We start from the raw sequence: 16,515 nt of genomic DNA, 5'->3' as shown, positions 1-16,515 counted from the left end.
CATTGTTATGATGAGTTTCTTTATAATATAATATAATAATATGCCATTTAGCAGACGCTTTTATCCAAAGCGACTTACAGTCATGTGTGCATACATTGTTACGTATGGGTGGTCCCGGGGATCGAACCCACTACCCTGGCGTTACAAGCGCCATGCTCTATCACTTGAGCTACAGAGGATGCAAGAAGGTAATAAAGAAGGCAAGAAGGCAATAAACACTTAGATAGAGAGTTGATACAATGTATTTAATATACGGTACCGGATTCAGCATAGCAATCTGCACGTGGGTTGCATCTTACTATCCAAACTACTAGACAATGGAAATATCTTAGTTTATATAGCCCTTTACACATTTCTTCAACAACTTCTGGTAACCATCAGTTGGCACTCCCCACCCTGATGTTATCCCCTTGTACCCCAGGTAGGATATTCCATCTATCAATCATTCTAAGATAAACACCAGTGAGCTCCCTAGACATCCTGGAATCCTTGGCATTCGGACTTTGTGGCACCAAGAGTGACCTATCTACTGGATTTAACCTCGTCCCTAAAACCATGTGAAAACACATGATATCACACATTTAAAAATAAATTACACAAAGAAACAAAACTACAAGAATACATAAACTTCAAGTAGAAATTGGTTATAGACAAGAAGGACATTTTGAAAATGTATACAAAAAATACGTTTTTATTCACATTTTCTATATTATTTTTTCACTGGTTTTTCAAGTAGACAGGCAATACAGTTCAGTTCAACACAGGTACAAAAGGGAAATACAAAATATAAATAATAATTTATAAAAATAAAAAACAATAATTTAAGAATTTAAATATAATAAATAGACTAACAGGGTCCCACATGATTGTATTCATGCTTTATAAACTGGTAAGGGCTTAGCTTCTGAGATGAGTCCAGATGATCAGTACATCTTTCCCACAAGGATCTCCAATCTTTGCAGATGACGTTGTGTCTCTTTCCTGATGAGCTCCCACGCCTGTGCACTGTAGTTCTGAAAAACACAGAAAAATTGAAATATTAGTGGGGTGAACTTTCTTGGCAATATAATGATCATATTGTCTTAAAAAAAAAAAAAAGGATTGGTGCCGTATGTATTAAGCTTCTCAGAGTAGGAGTACTGATTTAGGATCAGTTTAGGCTTTTAGATCATTATAAATAGGAGGACAGAGGAGACCTGAGAGAAGACCTAATACTAGATCAGCAGTTCTTCTCTGAGATGCTTCATACATATGGCCCCAGAACCCCATTTTTTTAAAATGAACACTGCTCCTGTTTATCCTAGCCAAGTTTATATTCATTTGATTACATGTATCAAACACGTTTCCATACGAAATCAAACTCACCATTTTTCTCAGAACCTTCCTATTCAACTTCTTGAAGTACCGTTTCAGTCTCCTCTCAGGTTTCATGGCAGGTGATACCTGTTGGACAAAATTAAACAAAACATTAGCGTGCACGGCAGGAAATTGAAACTTATAGCGTATTCAAGGTTTAAAAAGGATTCTAAAGTTTGTCATTTCCACTTTAAGATATCAAACTTGAATGTCCATTAATTATAATCTAAATTTCTCATTGCTGCAGTATTATTTTAGTGATTTTGCAAACTGGCTCAATATCTATAATAACCCATATACAGTGCATTCGGAAAGTATACAGACCCCTTCCCTTTTTCCACATTTTGTTATGTTACAGCCTTATTCTAAAATGTATCAAAGAAAAAAAATCCTCATCAATCTACACACAATACCCCATAATGACAATGCAAAAACAGAAATAACTTATTTACATAAGTATTCAGACCCTTTGCTATGAGACTCAAAATTGAGCTCAGGTGCATCCTGTTTCCATTGATCATTCTTGAGATGTTTGTACAGGTGAAGTCCACCTGAGGTAAAATCAATTGATTGGACATGATTTTGAAAGGCACACACCTGTCTATATAAGGTCCCACAGTTGACAGTGCATGTCAGAGCAAAAACCAAGCCATGAGGTGTAAGGAATTGTCCATAGATCTCCAAGACAGGATTGTGTCGTGGCACAGATCTGGGGAAGGGTACCAAAAAATGTCTGCAGCATTGAAGGTCACCAAGAACACAGTGGCCTCTATCATTGTTAAATGGAAGAAGTTTGGAACCACCAGGACTCTTCCTAGAGCTGGCCGCCCGGCCAAACTGAGCAATCGGGGGAGAAGGGCCTTGGACAAGGAGGTGGCCAAGAACCCGATGGTCACTCTGACAGAGCTTCAGATTTCCTCTGTGGAGATGGTAGAACCTTCCAGAAGGACATCCATCTCTGCAGTACTCCAAAAATCAGGCCTTTATGGTAGAGTGGCCAGACGGAAGCACCTCCTCAGTAAAAGGCACATGACAGCCTGCTTGGAGTTTGCCAAAAGGCACCTAAAGGACTCTCAGACCATGATAAACTAGATTCTCTGGTCTGATGAAACCAAGATTGAACTCTTGGCCTGAATGCCAAGAGTCACATCTGGAGGAAACCTGGCACCATCCCTACGGTGAAGCATGGTGGTGGCAGCATCATGCTGTGGGGATGTATTTCAGTGGCAGGGACTGGGAGACTAGTCAGGATTGAGGGAAAGATGAACAGAGCAAAGTACAGAGAGATCCTTGATGAAAACCTGCTCCAGAGCTCTCAGGACCTCAGACTGGGGCGAAGGTTCACCTTCCAACAGGACAACGACCCTAAGCACACAGCCAAGACAACGCAGGAGTGGCTTCGGGAAAAGTCTCTGAATGACCTTGAGTGGCCCAGCCAGAGCCCAGACTTGAACCCAATCGAACATCTCTGGAGAGATCTGAAAATAGTCCCCCTTGGCGTTTTTCCTATTTTCTTGCATTACAACCTGTAATTTCCCTAAATAAGATCTGGTGCAAACAATTACCTTCAGAAGTCACATAATTAGATTGCACACAGTTGGACTTTATTTAACTAAGTGTCACATGATCTCAGTATATATACACCTGTTCTGAAAGGCCCCAGAGTCTGAAACACCACTAAGCAATGGGCACCACCAAGCAAGCGGCACCATGAAGACCAAGGAGCTCTCCAAACAGGTCAGGGACAAAGTTGTGGAGAAGTTGGCCCTCCTGTAGCTCAGTTGGTAGAGGATGGCGCTTGCAACGCCAGGGTTGTGGGTTCGTTTCCCACGGGGGGCCAGTATGAAAAATGTATGCACTCACTAACTGTAAGTCGCTCTGGATAAGAGTGTCTGCTAAATGACTAAACTGTAAGTACAGATCAGGGTTGGTTCTAAAAATATATATGAAACTTTGAACATCTTACGGAGCACCAATAAATCCATTATTAAAAAATTGAAAGACTATGGCACCACAACAAACCTGCCAAGAGAGGGCCGCCCACCAAAACCCACAGACCAGGCAAGGAGGGCATTAATCAGAGAGGCAACAAAGAGACCAAAGATAACCCTGAAGGAGCTGCAAAGCTCCACAGCGGAGATTGGAGTATCTGTCCATAGGACCACTTTAAGCTGTACACTCCCATTGAGCTGGGCTTTACGGAAGAGTGGCCAGAAAAAAGCCATTGCTTAAAGAAAAAAATACGCAAACATGTTTGGTGTTCGCCAAAAGGCATGTGGGAGACTCCCCAAACATATGGAAGAAGGTACTCTGGTCAGATGAGACTAAAATTGAGCTTTTTGGCCATCAAGGAAAATGTCTGGCGCAAACCCAACATCTCTCATCACCCCGAGAACACCATCCCCACAGTGAAGCATGGTGGTGGCAGCATCATGCTGTGCGGATGTTTTGCATCGGCAGGGACTGGGAAACTGGTCAGAATGGAAGGAATGATGGATGGCGCTAAATACAGGGAAATGTTTCAGTCTTCCATAGATTTGAGACTGGGACGGAGGTTCACCTTCCAGCAGGACAATGAACCTAAGCATATTGCTAAAGCAACACTCGAGTGGTTTAAGGGGAAACATTTAAATGTCTTGGAATGGCCTAGTCAAAGCCCAGACCTCGATCCAATTGAGAATCTGTGGCATGACTTGAAGATTGCTGTACACCAGCGGAACCCATCCAACTTGAAGGAGCTGGTGCAGTTTTGCCTTGAAGAATGGGCAAAAATCCCAGTGGCTAGATGTGTCAAGCTTATAGATACATACCCCAAGAGACTTGCAGCTGTAATTGCTGCAAAAGGTGGCTCTACAAAGTATTGACTTTGGGGGGTTGAATAGATATGCACGCTCAAGTTTTCAGTTTTCTTGTCTTATTTCTTGTTTGTTTCACAATTTGTTTTATTTTGCATCTTCAAAGTGGTAGGCCTGTTGTGTAAATCAAATGATATAAACCCCACACAAATCCATTTTAATTCCAGTTTGTAAGGCAACAAAATAGGAAAAATGCCAAGGGGGGTGAATACTTTCACAAGCCACTGTAGCTGTGCAGTGATGCTCCCTATCCAACCTGACAGAGCTTGAGAGGATCTGCAGAGAAGAATGGCAGAAACTCCCCAAATACAGGTGTGCCAAGCTTGTAGCAACATACCCAAGAAGACTCGAGGCTGTAATCGCTGTCAAAGGTGCTTCAACAAAGTACTGACTGTATGTCGCTTTGGATAAAAGCGTCTGCTAAATGGCACATTATTATTATTATTATTATTACTGAGTAAAGGGTCTGAATACTTATGTAAATGTGATATTTCCGTTTTTTATTGTTTTGACATTTGCAAAAACGTCTAAAACACGGTTTTTGCTTTGTCATTATGGGGTATTGTGTGTAGATTGATGAGGGGAAAAAACTATTTAATCCATTTTAGAACAAGGCTGTAATGTAACAAAATGTGGAAGAAGTCAAGGGGTTGAATACATTCCGAATGCACTTCATACGTTGATTTGTTCACATGTACAGTTAGTAGGCTACACCTAAACCAGGGCTCTCCAACCCTGTTCCTGGAGAGATACCGTCCTTTAGGTTTTCACTCCAATCCTAATCTAGCGCACCTGATTAATTAGCTGGTTGATAATCTGAATCAGGTTAGTTACAACTGGGGTTGGAGCGAAAACCTACAAGAGGGTAGCTCTCCATGAACAGGGTTGGAGAGCCCTGACCTAAACAGTGATTATAATTTAAAATAGACTCGTTACTTACACAGGAATTAAGGTTCTCAAATTGGCGTTCAAGAATGTTGAGGAAATCATCCAGGTTTTTCTTATCCCAGGTGACAGCCTTCATATTCCCATCAAACTGTTTTTTGATTTGATAGATGGTCTCGTTCAGGAATCTGACTTTGTCCTCAAACTACACAGGATTATATAAAACTAATATTAGAAACAGTATAGGGTTCCGTTATGGCATCAATATAACGTTGGGTCAAGACCGCTATACCAAAGCATATCAGAACATAAGTCAAAATTCAAGTCTTTACCTCAGCATCATCTATGTGTCTGTAAAGTGATGTTGGGGACAAGACAGGGGCATCCTGCTCTGTAATATCTCCTCCCTGGAAAACAATCAATATAGTATGTTAAGTCACGTGTCAAATACTTCAAGAACAATCAAGACTGACATAAAGTATAGCTTATACTGCAAGTACAGTAGGCCTAATGTAGTTGGTCTCTCTTGAGCTCTCTGTCATTTTAGCCTTAGCGCCCTTTTACTATGGATATTAAAATATAGGCTAACAGTTTTCTAACACAGAGGCTAAACATGAAACGTATTACTATTTTACTTGGTTGGTTGTTTTAGTGTCCTTAATACATGCATTCAGTCTGCTCATTACAGTGTGCTGATAACTCACCATCTGGTCCAGCAGGGAAAGGTATTCTGCGCTCAAGAGTCCGTAGTGGTTTCGGATCCAGTCACAGCACCGACAAACGCGCTGCATACTGCAAATAACAAGAAAAATACACGTCCAACTCTGCATTGTATACATTGTAAATAGCAGTTTGTTTCGTTGTTAGTTTTCCAGATGAGTTTGAACATCTTGGCTGTGTTAAGTAGTTTTATGTGGAGTTGGGAAAGGGAAAACTGTATGGAGAATTTCCCGTGATCAACCTACCGGAGGCGGGGACTTTCACTTTCCAGACCAGCACATGCAGCCATAGGAATTCCATGCCTGCTCTGTCTTCTGGACGACCAAATCCCAGTAAATCTATACACATTCTCTTTGAAATCAGCGTTGAATGATAGTTGAACCACACGATAAGATTATTCAATTTAGATATTAGGCTATTAGCGAGAATAGGCTATTCACGAGCTATGCTTTCAACTGCTAATAACTTCGCGTGAACCGATAAAAAAGTATGATAATAAAATCGTCGAAGTCGAAATAAAACCCACACTTCTTAAGAAATGTAGCCACATTTATTTAGTGGGTTTCGTTCAAAGTTAGTCCGAAATATTGTTCCGCAGCTCCGGCAAGTCCTCTGCTGTTGCGCTACAAATGAAAAGTGAATAGGAGACGACAGCGTCACTACCCCATCTCTCAACTATCATTTTCACAATGACGTAACCAACTTTCACCCTACTGTTGTCTGCTGGTGATGCAATGTTGACAACCAACGACAACATGATTTGTTGGAACTTTCTATTTGTCATTTTCTTTACAAGGGGAAAATGAAAAATAATATGTGACTATAGTTCCTTGGTATAGGCTACGATATCAGGGATATTCTCCCTATAGAGTGAATGGTTTTTACAGGGCCATAGCCTACTGTTGTGTGTGTGTGTGTGTGTGTGTGTCATAGTGTTGTGCTCGTTTTTGAATGACTATGCAAGGTCAAATCTTGACATTGATTTATTTCCCCCTTTTTCTATATAATATTGGGATTAATTCAGAATGTACAAAGCCTGTAAAACTGTAAAGATCATATACTGTAGGGAAGTGGTCACCAAAACTGTCTGCATGTTCCTGGAGACCAGCAGGAGGAGGTAAATGCTTTTGTTCCAACACCAGGGTCTTGATAAGATGTAATAGGTGGTTTCATCTTGAAATGTCATGTTATAGGCTAAAATATGAGATGTAGCCAAATTATTCTGCTGAGCTCGCATTTATTTATAAAGCGTCTCAGAGTAGGAGTGCTGATCTAGGATCAGGACCCCCTCTGTCCATTCATTATAATCAAAAAGGCTAAACAGATCCTAGATCAGCACTCCTACTCTCTGAGACGATTTATGAATACGGGCCTTGGTGTTATTAGATATAGCCTTAATAGGCCTTATGTATAAAATACATTTAATCTATTGGGGACCAGCCATGAGGATGAATAATAAGGATGAGGATGAATCGTAAGAGAGCTGTGGCTTTCAAGGAGAGGGACACTAATCCGGACGCTTATAAGAAATACCGTTATGCCCTCAGGCAAACCATCAAACAGGCAAAGCGTCAATACAGGACTACGATTGAATCCTACTACACCGGCTCTGATGCTCGTTGGATGTGGCAGGGCTTGCAAACTATTACAGACTACAAATGGTAACCCAACCGCGAGCTGCCCAGTGACGCGAGCCTACCAGACGGACTAAATGCCTTTTATGCTCGCTTCGAGGCAAGCAACCAGTTGTTCCGGACGACTGTGTGATCACGCTCTCCATAGCCGATGTGAGCAAGACCTTTAAACAGGTCAGCATTCACAAGGCCGCGGAGCCAGACGGATTACCAGGACGTGTACTCAGAACATGCGCAGACCAACTGGCAAGTGTCTTTTTCTGACATTTTCAACCACTCCCTGACCGAGTCTGCAATACCTACATGTTTCAAGCAGACCACCATAGTTCCTGTGCCCAAGAAAGCTAAGGTAACCTGCCTAAATGACTACAGCCCTGTAGCACTCACATGTGTAGCCATGAAGTTCTTTGAAAGGCTGGTCATGGCTCACATCAACACCAACATCCCAGAAACACTAGAACCACTCCAATTCGCATACCGCCCCAACACATCCACAGATGCCGCAATCTCAATCGCACTCCACACTGCCCTTTCCCACCTGAACAAAAGGAACACCTATGTGAGAATGCTGTTCATTGACTACAGCTCAGCATTCAACACCATAGTGCTCACAAAGCTCATCACTAAGCTAAGGACCCTGGACTAAACACCTCCCTCTGCAACTGGATCATGGACTTCCTGACGGGCCGCCCCCAGTTGGTAAGGATAGGCAACAACACATCTGCCACGCTGATCCTCAACACAGGGGCCCTTCAGTGCTTCGTCCCCTCAGGGGTGCGTGCTTAGCCAAGCACGAATCCAACACCATCATTAAGTTTGCACGGCAAGCAGTACCGGAGTTCCAAGTCCAGGTCCAAAACGTCCTTAACAGCTTCTACCCCCAAGCCATAAGACTGCTGAACAATTAATCAAATGGCCACCCGGCAGCTACTTGCTGTTTATTATCTATCACTTTACCCCTACTTACATGCACAAATTACCTTGACTAACCTGTACCCCCGCACATTGACTTGGTACCGGTACCCCCTGTATATAGCCTCGTTATTGTTATTTTATTGTGTTACTTTTTATTGTATTTTTTACTTGAGCTTATTTAGTAAATATTTCTTAACTCTATTTCTTGATCTGCATTGTTGGTTAAGGGCTTGTAAGTAAGCATTTCACAGTAAAGTCTACACTTGTTGTATTCGGCGCATGTGACAAATACAATTTGATTTGATTTGAAACGGGATACCAAAGAGTCAGAGAGCAATATTTCCCATCACATATATCATCAATTTATTGCCTATAGTTTTAAAATTCTAAGTTTAGGGGTGTGGGTAATTGGAACAGTAGTAAACATGGCAATAACAGTAGCAACAGGCCTGCAGCCACAACACAGGAGCACTGATAGAATTGTTGCTGTGTGGCGATGTCCAATGTGCTGAAGTGGCTGACATCTTCATGCGTTTTAGTGTTATCAGTGATACCTGTCCATGGTGCTGAAACGTCTTCTTATGTCGTCTTTACACGGTGGACGCATTTTGGGGTTTCCCCAGCTGTTTTACAAAAGCTGTGTGATGTCATCAGTTTCACCTGAGTCTTCTCCCAAGTAATCATGCACACCTTTGGCCGACGTATCGAATTGGGTAGGGAATATGTAGTTTGGAGTGCGTTTGTACATTGGGAAGACGTCGCCGAGACATCATAATAGAATGTTGATGTCTGTTCGACGTATAAATGATGTAGAATTTAAAATGTGCAAGACGTCAATGAGCAACCAATGTATACAGGATACATCATGCCTACCCACTAAGCACTGTGCTGTCTGGATCGGCTGTCTTTATTTGGTGTGATTTTTGTGCGGTCCGGACTAAATTTCAACGTCCATGGACAAGTTTGGACAGTACAGTACGGTAGAGAACAGCAGAGTACAGTTCATTACAGTAGACTGTACAGTACAGTACAATACAGTAGAGGACAATAGAGTACATTTCATTACAGTACAGCGTACAGTGCAGTAAAGTAAAGAAAAGTAAAGTATAATTCAGTACAGTAGAGTACAGCACAGCATAGTGTAGCCTACTGTACTCTAATGTACTAAACTGTACTGCACTGTACTGAATTAAACTCTACTGTACTCTACTCTACTAAATTAATATCTACTGTTCTGTACTCTACTGAATAAAACTCTACTGTCCTCTACACTACCGTAATGTACTGTTCTCTACTCTACTTTACTTTACTTTACTTTACTCTACTGTGCTCTATTGTATTGAACTGTGCCATACCATACTGTGCTGTTCAAATTTGTGAAACATAGCCTAGATGTCTACGATTGGTTCAGATTTAGTTTGGTCGGAAGTTTACATACACTTAGGTTGGAGTCATTAAAACTCGTTTTTCAACCACTCCGCAAATTGCTTGTTAACAAACTATCGTTTTGGCAAGTTGGTTAGGACATCTACTTTGTGCATGACAGAAGTAATTTTTCCAACAATTGTTTACACACAGATTATTTCAATTATAATTCACTGTATCACAATTCCAGTGGGTCAGAAGTTTACATACACTAAGTTGACTGTGCCTTTAAACAGCTTGGAAAATTCCAGAAAATGATGTAATGGCTTTAGAAGCTTCTGATAGGCTAATTGACATCATTTGAGCCAATTGTAGGTGTACCTGTGGATGTATTTCAAGGCCTACCTTCAAACTCAGTGCCTCTTTGCTTGACATCATGGAAAAATCAAAATAAATCAGCCAACACCTCAGAAATAAAATTATAGACCTCCACAAGTCTGGTTCATCCTTGGGAGCAATGTCCTAACGCCTGAAGGTACCACGTTCATCTGTACGAACAATAGTACGCAAGTATAAACACCATGGGACCACACAGCCATCATACCGCTCAGGAAGGAGACACGTTCTGTCTCCTAGAGATGAACGTACTTTGGTGCGAAAAGTGCAAATCAATCCCAGAACAACAGCAAAGGACCTTGTGAAGATGCTGGAGGAAACAGGCACAAAATTATCTATATCCACAGTAAAACTAGTCCTATATCGACATAACCTGAAAGGCCGCTCAGCAAGGAAGAAGCCACTGCTCCAAAACAGCCATAAAAAAGCCAGACTACGGTTTACAACTGCACATGGGGACAAAGATTGTACTTTTTGGAGAAATGTCCACTGGTCTGATGAAACAAAAATAGAACTGTTTGGCCATAATGACAATCATTATGTTTGGAGGAAAAAGGGGGTTAATTGCAAGCTGAAGGACACCATCCCAACCGTGAAGAACGGGGGTGGCAGCATCATGCTGTGGAGGTGCTTTGCTGCAGGAGGGACGGGTGCACTTCACAAAATAGATGCATCATGAGGAAGGAAAATTATGTGGATATATTGAAGCAACATCTCAAAACATCAGTGAGGAAGTTAAAGCTTGGTCGCAAATGGGTCTTCCAAATGGACAATGACCCCAAGCATACTTCCAAAGTTGTGGCAACATGGTTTAAGGACAACAAAGTCAAGGTATTGGAGTGGCCATCACAAAACCCTGACCTCCATCCTATATAAAAGTTGTGGAAATTGCTCATCCTAATATTTAAATATTTCTTATGTCCATTCTTTTACTTTTACATTTGTGTGTATTGTTGTGTATTGTTAGATACTACTGCACTTGTAGAGCTAGTAACACAGGCATTTCGCTACACCCGCTATAACATCTGCTAAATATGTGTATGCGACGAATTACATTTGTATTGATTAAAAGAGGTTTCAGATGTAGTGGCCACATTTGATTTAATTAAAATATATTTCATCATTACAATAACAAACATTTCGTATCAGGTTGCAATAATAAATACAGTATGCAATGGCCTTTATAAATACAAAAATAAATGCACTAAAACATTGTTACGTTGTGTATAGCCTAAATCAGTCACATAATTATTCAGTATAAAAAATGTTTTACTCCACAGAGTTGTGAATACATTACTACACAATAAATTAATACGTTCAAAAACAAATAAATAAACATGTAAATAAATAGTTGAATAAATAGATATATAAATAATTAATCTCTACACCACACATACATAACGCTCATTGGCTACTTAATGTTGTGTCTAGTCTTCGTAGGTGTGCCAGCACAACTGTCCTTATGTCTTCCCAGCCGCTTGCGCTGTGTTTCTGCATAAATTAAATACAATTGTTAAGCTTTTAGAATAGATACACGTTGTATCATCACAGAAATACATCCAGATTTGGTGAATGTACTCTCTTTGTAAAACAAATGGATCAACCTACCTCGCGTTTCAAGTAATTGTTAAGGAACTTGAAGTGAAGGCTCATCTTTTTGTTCACTCTTTTGACAGATTTTGATAGTCTAGTTTTCATAGCCTTTAGCTGTTGGAAGAAAATACAAATAATTAATTTAATATTGTGATTTGTTTAACATGTAACCACCTCATATTATAATCGAATAGGATAGGATAATGTTTTCTTTTTGCATTAATGTTAAGAGGCGAAAATCACAAATTACATACGCATTGGTCCAGCTCCGACGTCTGGCGATGCAGGTCATTCATAAACCTGTCAACTCCTTTCTGGTCCCAGGCGGTGGACTCATATTTACCACTGCTGTACAATTTCTTTATAGCGTTCAGAGTTTGCGAAATGAAGACAAGCTGTTCGTCAGCCTAGAAGAAGAGTGATTTGTATTAGTGCATGCCTTATGAATTGAGGGCAAATCTAAGAAAATTATAGCAAATTGCATATTCATTATAACCTAATTATATACAATGCATTCGGAAAGTATTCAGACCCCTTCACTATTTCCACATTTTGTTACGTTACAGCCTTATTCTAAAATGGATTAAATATTTATTTGTTTCATTAATCTACACACAATACCCCATAATATCAAAGCCAAAACATGTTTTTAGACATTTTTGCAAATGTATAAAAAATAATAAACAGTTTTTTCTTTATCGTTATGGGGTATTGTGTGTAGATTGATGTGTTCAAAAAACACTATAATATATTTTAGAATAAGGCTGTAAAGTAACAAAATGTGGAAAAAGTGAAGGGGTCTGAAGACTTTCCGAATTCACTGTAACCTCTTAGAAAAAAAGGTTATGGACAGAACAAAACATTTTTTTAAGAGTGTAGGCTATGCATATTTCTTACCTTAAAATTACCGACTTGTCTGTATTGCTTGTCAGGGAAAGTGATCTGAGTTTCTCGAGAGACTTCATGACCCTGAGATGCCAAAAAATAAAAACAAAATATTGTATTATTATTACTGTACATAAAGGAGTCAGGGAAATAAATGAAACATAGCAGCACATGAAATGTTGAAAAGAAGACAACAGCCCAATGACCATGAACAAGTGAATAAACATTACCGTATAGCATACCATTTTCTGAAGCATCGTTATGGTGTTGTTGCTGAACACTTGGAACATGCTCGGAGACCGAGGCAGTGTCCTCATCCAAGTGCATCCGATGGTTTTATGCCAGGTGCAAATCGTCAGGACCAAGCACATCCAAAGGCTGATTGAACCCATTTTAGCGTAGGTCTACTGTAGTTCTCCGTCTGTCCGCAATCAACGGTGGTGCAATCAACGGTGGTGCACTTCCGAAAGATAGCCTACTTTGTATTTTAAAAAAATAATGTTTTCCCCAAAGGATAAAGAGATAAAGTGTTCTTCCTGATCGATCAAATGTATCGAATTCCCGAGTTCTGCCATGCTACAACCTGTGTCGATCATTTATACAAAGATTCTGCACGGTGTTCCGAAAGTGAAAGGTGGAAGTCCCCGTAGACTTTCATACCTGAGAGTATTGTTTTCCGTCTGGAGAAAACGCACCGAAAGGACAGGTGTATCTCTCGAAGAATTGTTACGTTCTTGATTTATTTGCTATTTTATCATGAAATGTTGGCCTATCAACCAGGGGGAAAAAAAGAGATAAATTGACATGTGAATTCATTTTACTCAGACTGTGGCCTAAATAAATATCACCATATAGAACAAAACTGAGTTTGGCCTTTGACTTCGAAAACAATAGCATTTTATATTGTCTTTGCAAACGCAACACCTTTTCATTTTCACACAGAAACTATTGTCTCCAACTACGTTGTAACCAATTGCTTAAAGGGAAATGGTGGTTTGTGGACCACAACTGCCTATTTAAAGATAGAGATCAATCTTGGATGGGTTCTATCAATTACACACTCAACATGACTTTATTTCGTTTTAGAATAAGATTACATTTAGTATAACATTTCATGGAGAAATTCGTCTTCATTCAACGGTTGCATCGCACCACACAATTGTACAAATTTGCTAGCACAATTCCAACAAATATAAGCTGTGTGCGTGTCTGTTTATTCAAATATTAGACACACTCATAGAAAAGGGTTCTATATAGAACATTTAGGGGTGCCATATATAAAACAAGCAACATAACCCTTTTTGGTTCCATCTAGAACCTTTTTTTCAAAGAGTGCATGGCAATTATACACATAAGTGCCATAATTAATATATTTCACAAAATTACTTATAAAACATGTTTTGATAAACTTTTATGCAAAATTGTACTACAATATGCTACCCTGACACGTGTTTTCTTGGCATTTTTTATTTCTGAAAATGTCTCAGGATGCTGCCTATTTAGGATGCTGCCCTCGCATGCACACGAACTGAAATTCTGAAAGAAAAAACGATAAACGAATATATATATTTTTATCTTAAAAGAAAACATAGCATACATAGGCCTACATCACAGGTATAGGCACCCCTCTCAATAGTTTACATTTAAAACCCCAAAAAGTAAACCTAGGAGATGTTTTACCTCGCGTGAAAGAAAGTCGTCCAGCTGTTTGAGGCAGTTCTTAACCTTGTCTCCAATTCGAGGGTTAAGATGCAGACTCATGTTTTTGACCTGAATTTGTTTTGTAAACATAACAAAAAACTTCAGTATGAATGTCCTTGTGAATAATATTAATAACATGAATTACACGGATACTATGATAAATAAAATAATAGCCTACTGTGTGATGCAATGAACATATACAACAACATCACCAAGAACGTACACATTCCGAATAAGTCATATTTTGTCGAGCAAGAAGGATTTGCAGCTCCCCTAGTGTGATGGTATTCCATTTCACAAGTGTCAGGTTTTGCTGGAAGAGCTCACCACCTGTAATGAAAATCACACCCCGTGTAACCATTTAAATCGAAGACTAACACTGAAGTTATCATAGCCACGCATGATGGCTATATTGGCTATTAAGCATCACCTATAATGAAAGCGTTGGACATTAGACCATTATCCATGCTGCCTTTTCGATAGCGCTGGGTCTCCTCCCCGACCACACACAAAACACCACAAAGCCATAACCCATTACTACATTTTATCTTCTTAAAATGTGATTTAAAACCTAACCCTAACCTTTAACTCACTGCTTACATTGTGCCTAACCCTATCCTTAAATTAAGACCAAAAATCGCATTTTTGTTGTCATGATGTTTTATGATATAGCCAATTTTGTCTCTGTGGCTGTGGTAACTAGTGGAAATCCCATTAACGCTTCCACTTTCGAAAACGAACGTTTTTACATGCCACTGCATTTCGTCATCTATCCCAGCAGGTAGAAAGTTACACTTCACCTTTTTACATGCTGTCCAAACAGGCTCTGCGCAGGCGTCCGCGTGCGCATGTTGAATTTGTCTATCCCCACCAGATGGGTTCATGACATGCAGGTTAAAATACCAAAACCAACTGTGAACCAACAGTACTGAACAAAACAATTATCGCAACATGCAACAATTTCAAAGATTTTACTAAGGTACAGTTCATAGAAGGAAATCAGTTAATTTAAATAAATGATTTAGGCCCTAATCTATGGATTTCACATGACTGGGCAGGGGCACAGCCATGGGTGAGCCTGGGAGGGCAGAGGCCCACCCACTGGGGAGCCAGGTCCAGCCAATTATAACTAGTTTTTCCCCCCAAAAGGGCTTTATTACAGACAGAAATACTCCTAAGCACCCCACTCCACCTCCTCAGATGATCCCGCAGGTGAAGAAGCGGGATGTGGAGGTCCTGGGCTGGCGTGGTTACACGTGGGTTGCGGTTGTGAGGCCGGTTGGACACACTGTCAAATTCTCTAAAACAACATAATATTAAATTATCTGGCAACAGCTCTGGTGGACATTCCTGCAGTCAGCATGCCAATTGCACACTCCCACAAAACTTGAGACATCTGTGGCCTTTTATTGTACCCCCGCACAAGTTGCACCTGTGTAATGATCATGCTGTTTAATCAGCTTCTTGATATTCCACACCTGTCAGGTGGATGGATTATCTTGGCAAAGGAGAAATGCTCACCAACAGGGATGTAAACAAATTTGTGCAGAACATTTGAGAAAAATATGCTTTTTGATGCGTATGGAACACTTCTGGGACCAACACTTTACATGGTGAGTTTATATTTTAGTTCAGTATATATTAATTTTGGGACAGGTGGAAACACACATGAAACATTCATGGACATTGAGCTAGCTTGCTGTTGCTAGCTAATTTTTTCTGGGAGATAGAGCCCCACAGTGGAGGTGTCATAATACCTATGAACCCTAGCGGCCAAACAGTGAAATGGTTCCAATCGTTTTTTCACCATTCATTTTTCCCATAGGGGATTTTAGAAACACTTAAAATAAGGTCTGTGTTTTGTTTAGGCTTACCCTGGCATGACGTTTTGATAACCATGTAAATCTTTCTCGGACAAGGTGACTTTTACAGTGTTTTGGGCCTACACAGAGCATGTGTTTGGTGGTTGCAGCCCTGTTCCACATCTTTATATTAATTTATTAATGTATGCAAATACACCTTCTGTATAGCACAAACAATTTTCTTTATTTTATCACTAAGCGTTTTAAAAATACCTAATATACTAAGAAAATGTATATACAGTGGGGAGAACAAGTATTTGATACACTGCCGATTTTGCAGGTTTTCCTACTTACAATGCATGTAGAGGTCTGTAATCTTTATCATAGGCACACTTCAAGTGTGAGAGA

The 16,515-nt window shown here is 40.0% G+C and overlaps 2 protein-coding genes across 3 annotated transcripts; both read right to left on the bottom strand.

The window, feature by feature from the left end:
* Nucleotides 1–287: 287 nt before the first annotated feature.
* LOC121570567 (interferon a3-like) lies at nucleotides 288–6,415 on the bottom strand. 2 transcript variants are annotated; one of them, XM_041882041.1, is made up of 6 exons: nucleotides 6,062–6,415; nucleotides 5,801–5,888; nucleotides 5,429–5,503; nucleotides 5,152–5,301; nucleotides 1,366–1,443; nucleotides 288–1,013 (listed from the first exon to the last, which is right to left on the bottom strand). In XM_041882041.1, exons 1-6 carry the CDS (start codon nucleotides 6,103–6,105, stop codon nucleotides 924–926), a joined length of 525 nt encoding a protein of 174 aa, XP_041737975.1. In that variant the 5' UTR covers nucleotides 6,106–6,415; the 3' UTR covers nucleotides 288–923. The 2 variants fall into 2 exon arrangements, with proteins under 2 accessions (XP_041737975.1, XP_041737974.1); XM_041882040.1 differs by lacking the exon at nucleotides 6,062–6,415 and having other exon boundaries at nucleotides 5,801–5,935.
* A 5,115-nt stretch (nucleotides 6,416–11,530) lies between these two features.
* LOC121570566 (interferon a3-like) lies at nucleotides 11,531–12,996 on the bottom strand. The gene is made up of 5 exons (XM_041882039.1): nucleotides 12,847–12,996; nucleotides 12,617–12,688; nucleotides 11,974–12,126; nucleotides 11,735–11,833; nucleotides 11,531–11,617 (listed from the first exon to the last, which is right to left on the bottom strand). The coding sequence occupies exons 1-5, from the start codon at nucleotides 12,994–12,996 to the stop codon at nucleotides 11,531–11,533; spliced, it is 561 nt and encodes a 186-aa protein (XP_041737973.1).
* Nucleotides 12,997–16,515: the final 3,519 nt, after the last annotated feature.

Source organism: Coregonus clupeaformis, unplaced genomic scaffold, assembly GCF_020615455.1.
Source record: "Coregonus clupeaformis isolate EN_2021a unplaced genomic scaffold, ASM2061545v1 scaf0027, whole genome shotgun sequence".
In the NCBI taxonomy this organism is placed as follows: domain Eukaryota; kingdom Metazoa; phylum Chordata; class Actinopteri; order Salmoniformes; family Salmonidae; genus Coregonus; species Coregonus clupeaformis.
The sequence above is the reverse complement of the archived record's forward strand: the minus strand, read 5'-3'. Positions and strand labels throughout refer to the sequence as shown.

Excerpts from the sequence above, each read along its gene's own strand:
- LOC121570566 (XM_041882039.1), bottom strand. The coding sequence starts at position 12,996 with ATGGGTTCAATCAGCCTTTGGATGTGCTTGGTCCTGACGATTTGCACC. Across the intron at positions 12,689-12,846 it reads TAACGATGCTTCAGAAAATG|GGTCATGAAGTCTCTCGAGA; the intron begins GTATGCTATACG and ends TTGGCATCTCAG. Across the intron at positions 12,127-12,616 it reads GACAAGTCGGTAATTTTAAG|GCTGACGAACAGCTTGTCTT; the intron begins GTAAGAAATATG and ends CTCTTCTTCTAG.
- LOC121570567 (XM_041882040.1), bottom strand. The coding sequence starts at position 5,935 with ATGTATACAATGCAGAGTTGGACGTGTATTTTTCTTGTTATTTGCAGT. Across the intron at positions 5,302-5,428 it reads GACACATAGATGATGCTGAG|TTTGAGGACAAAGTCAGATT; the intron begins GTAAAGACTTGA and ends AATCCTGTGTAG. Across the intron at positions 1,014-1,365 it reads GGAAGGTTCTGAGAAAAATG|AACTACAGTGCACAGGCGTG; the intron begins GTGAGTTTGATT and ends TGTGTTTTTCAG.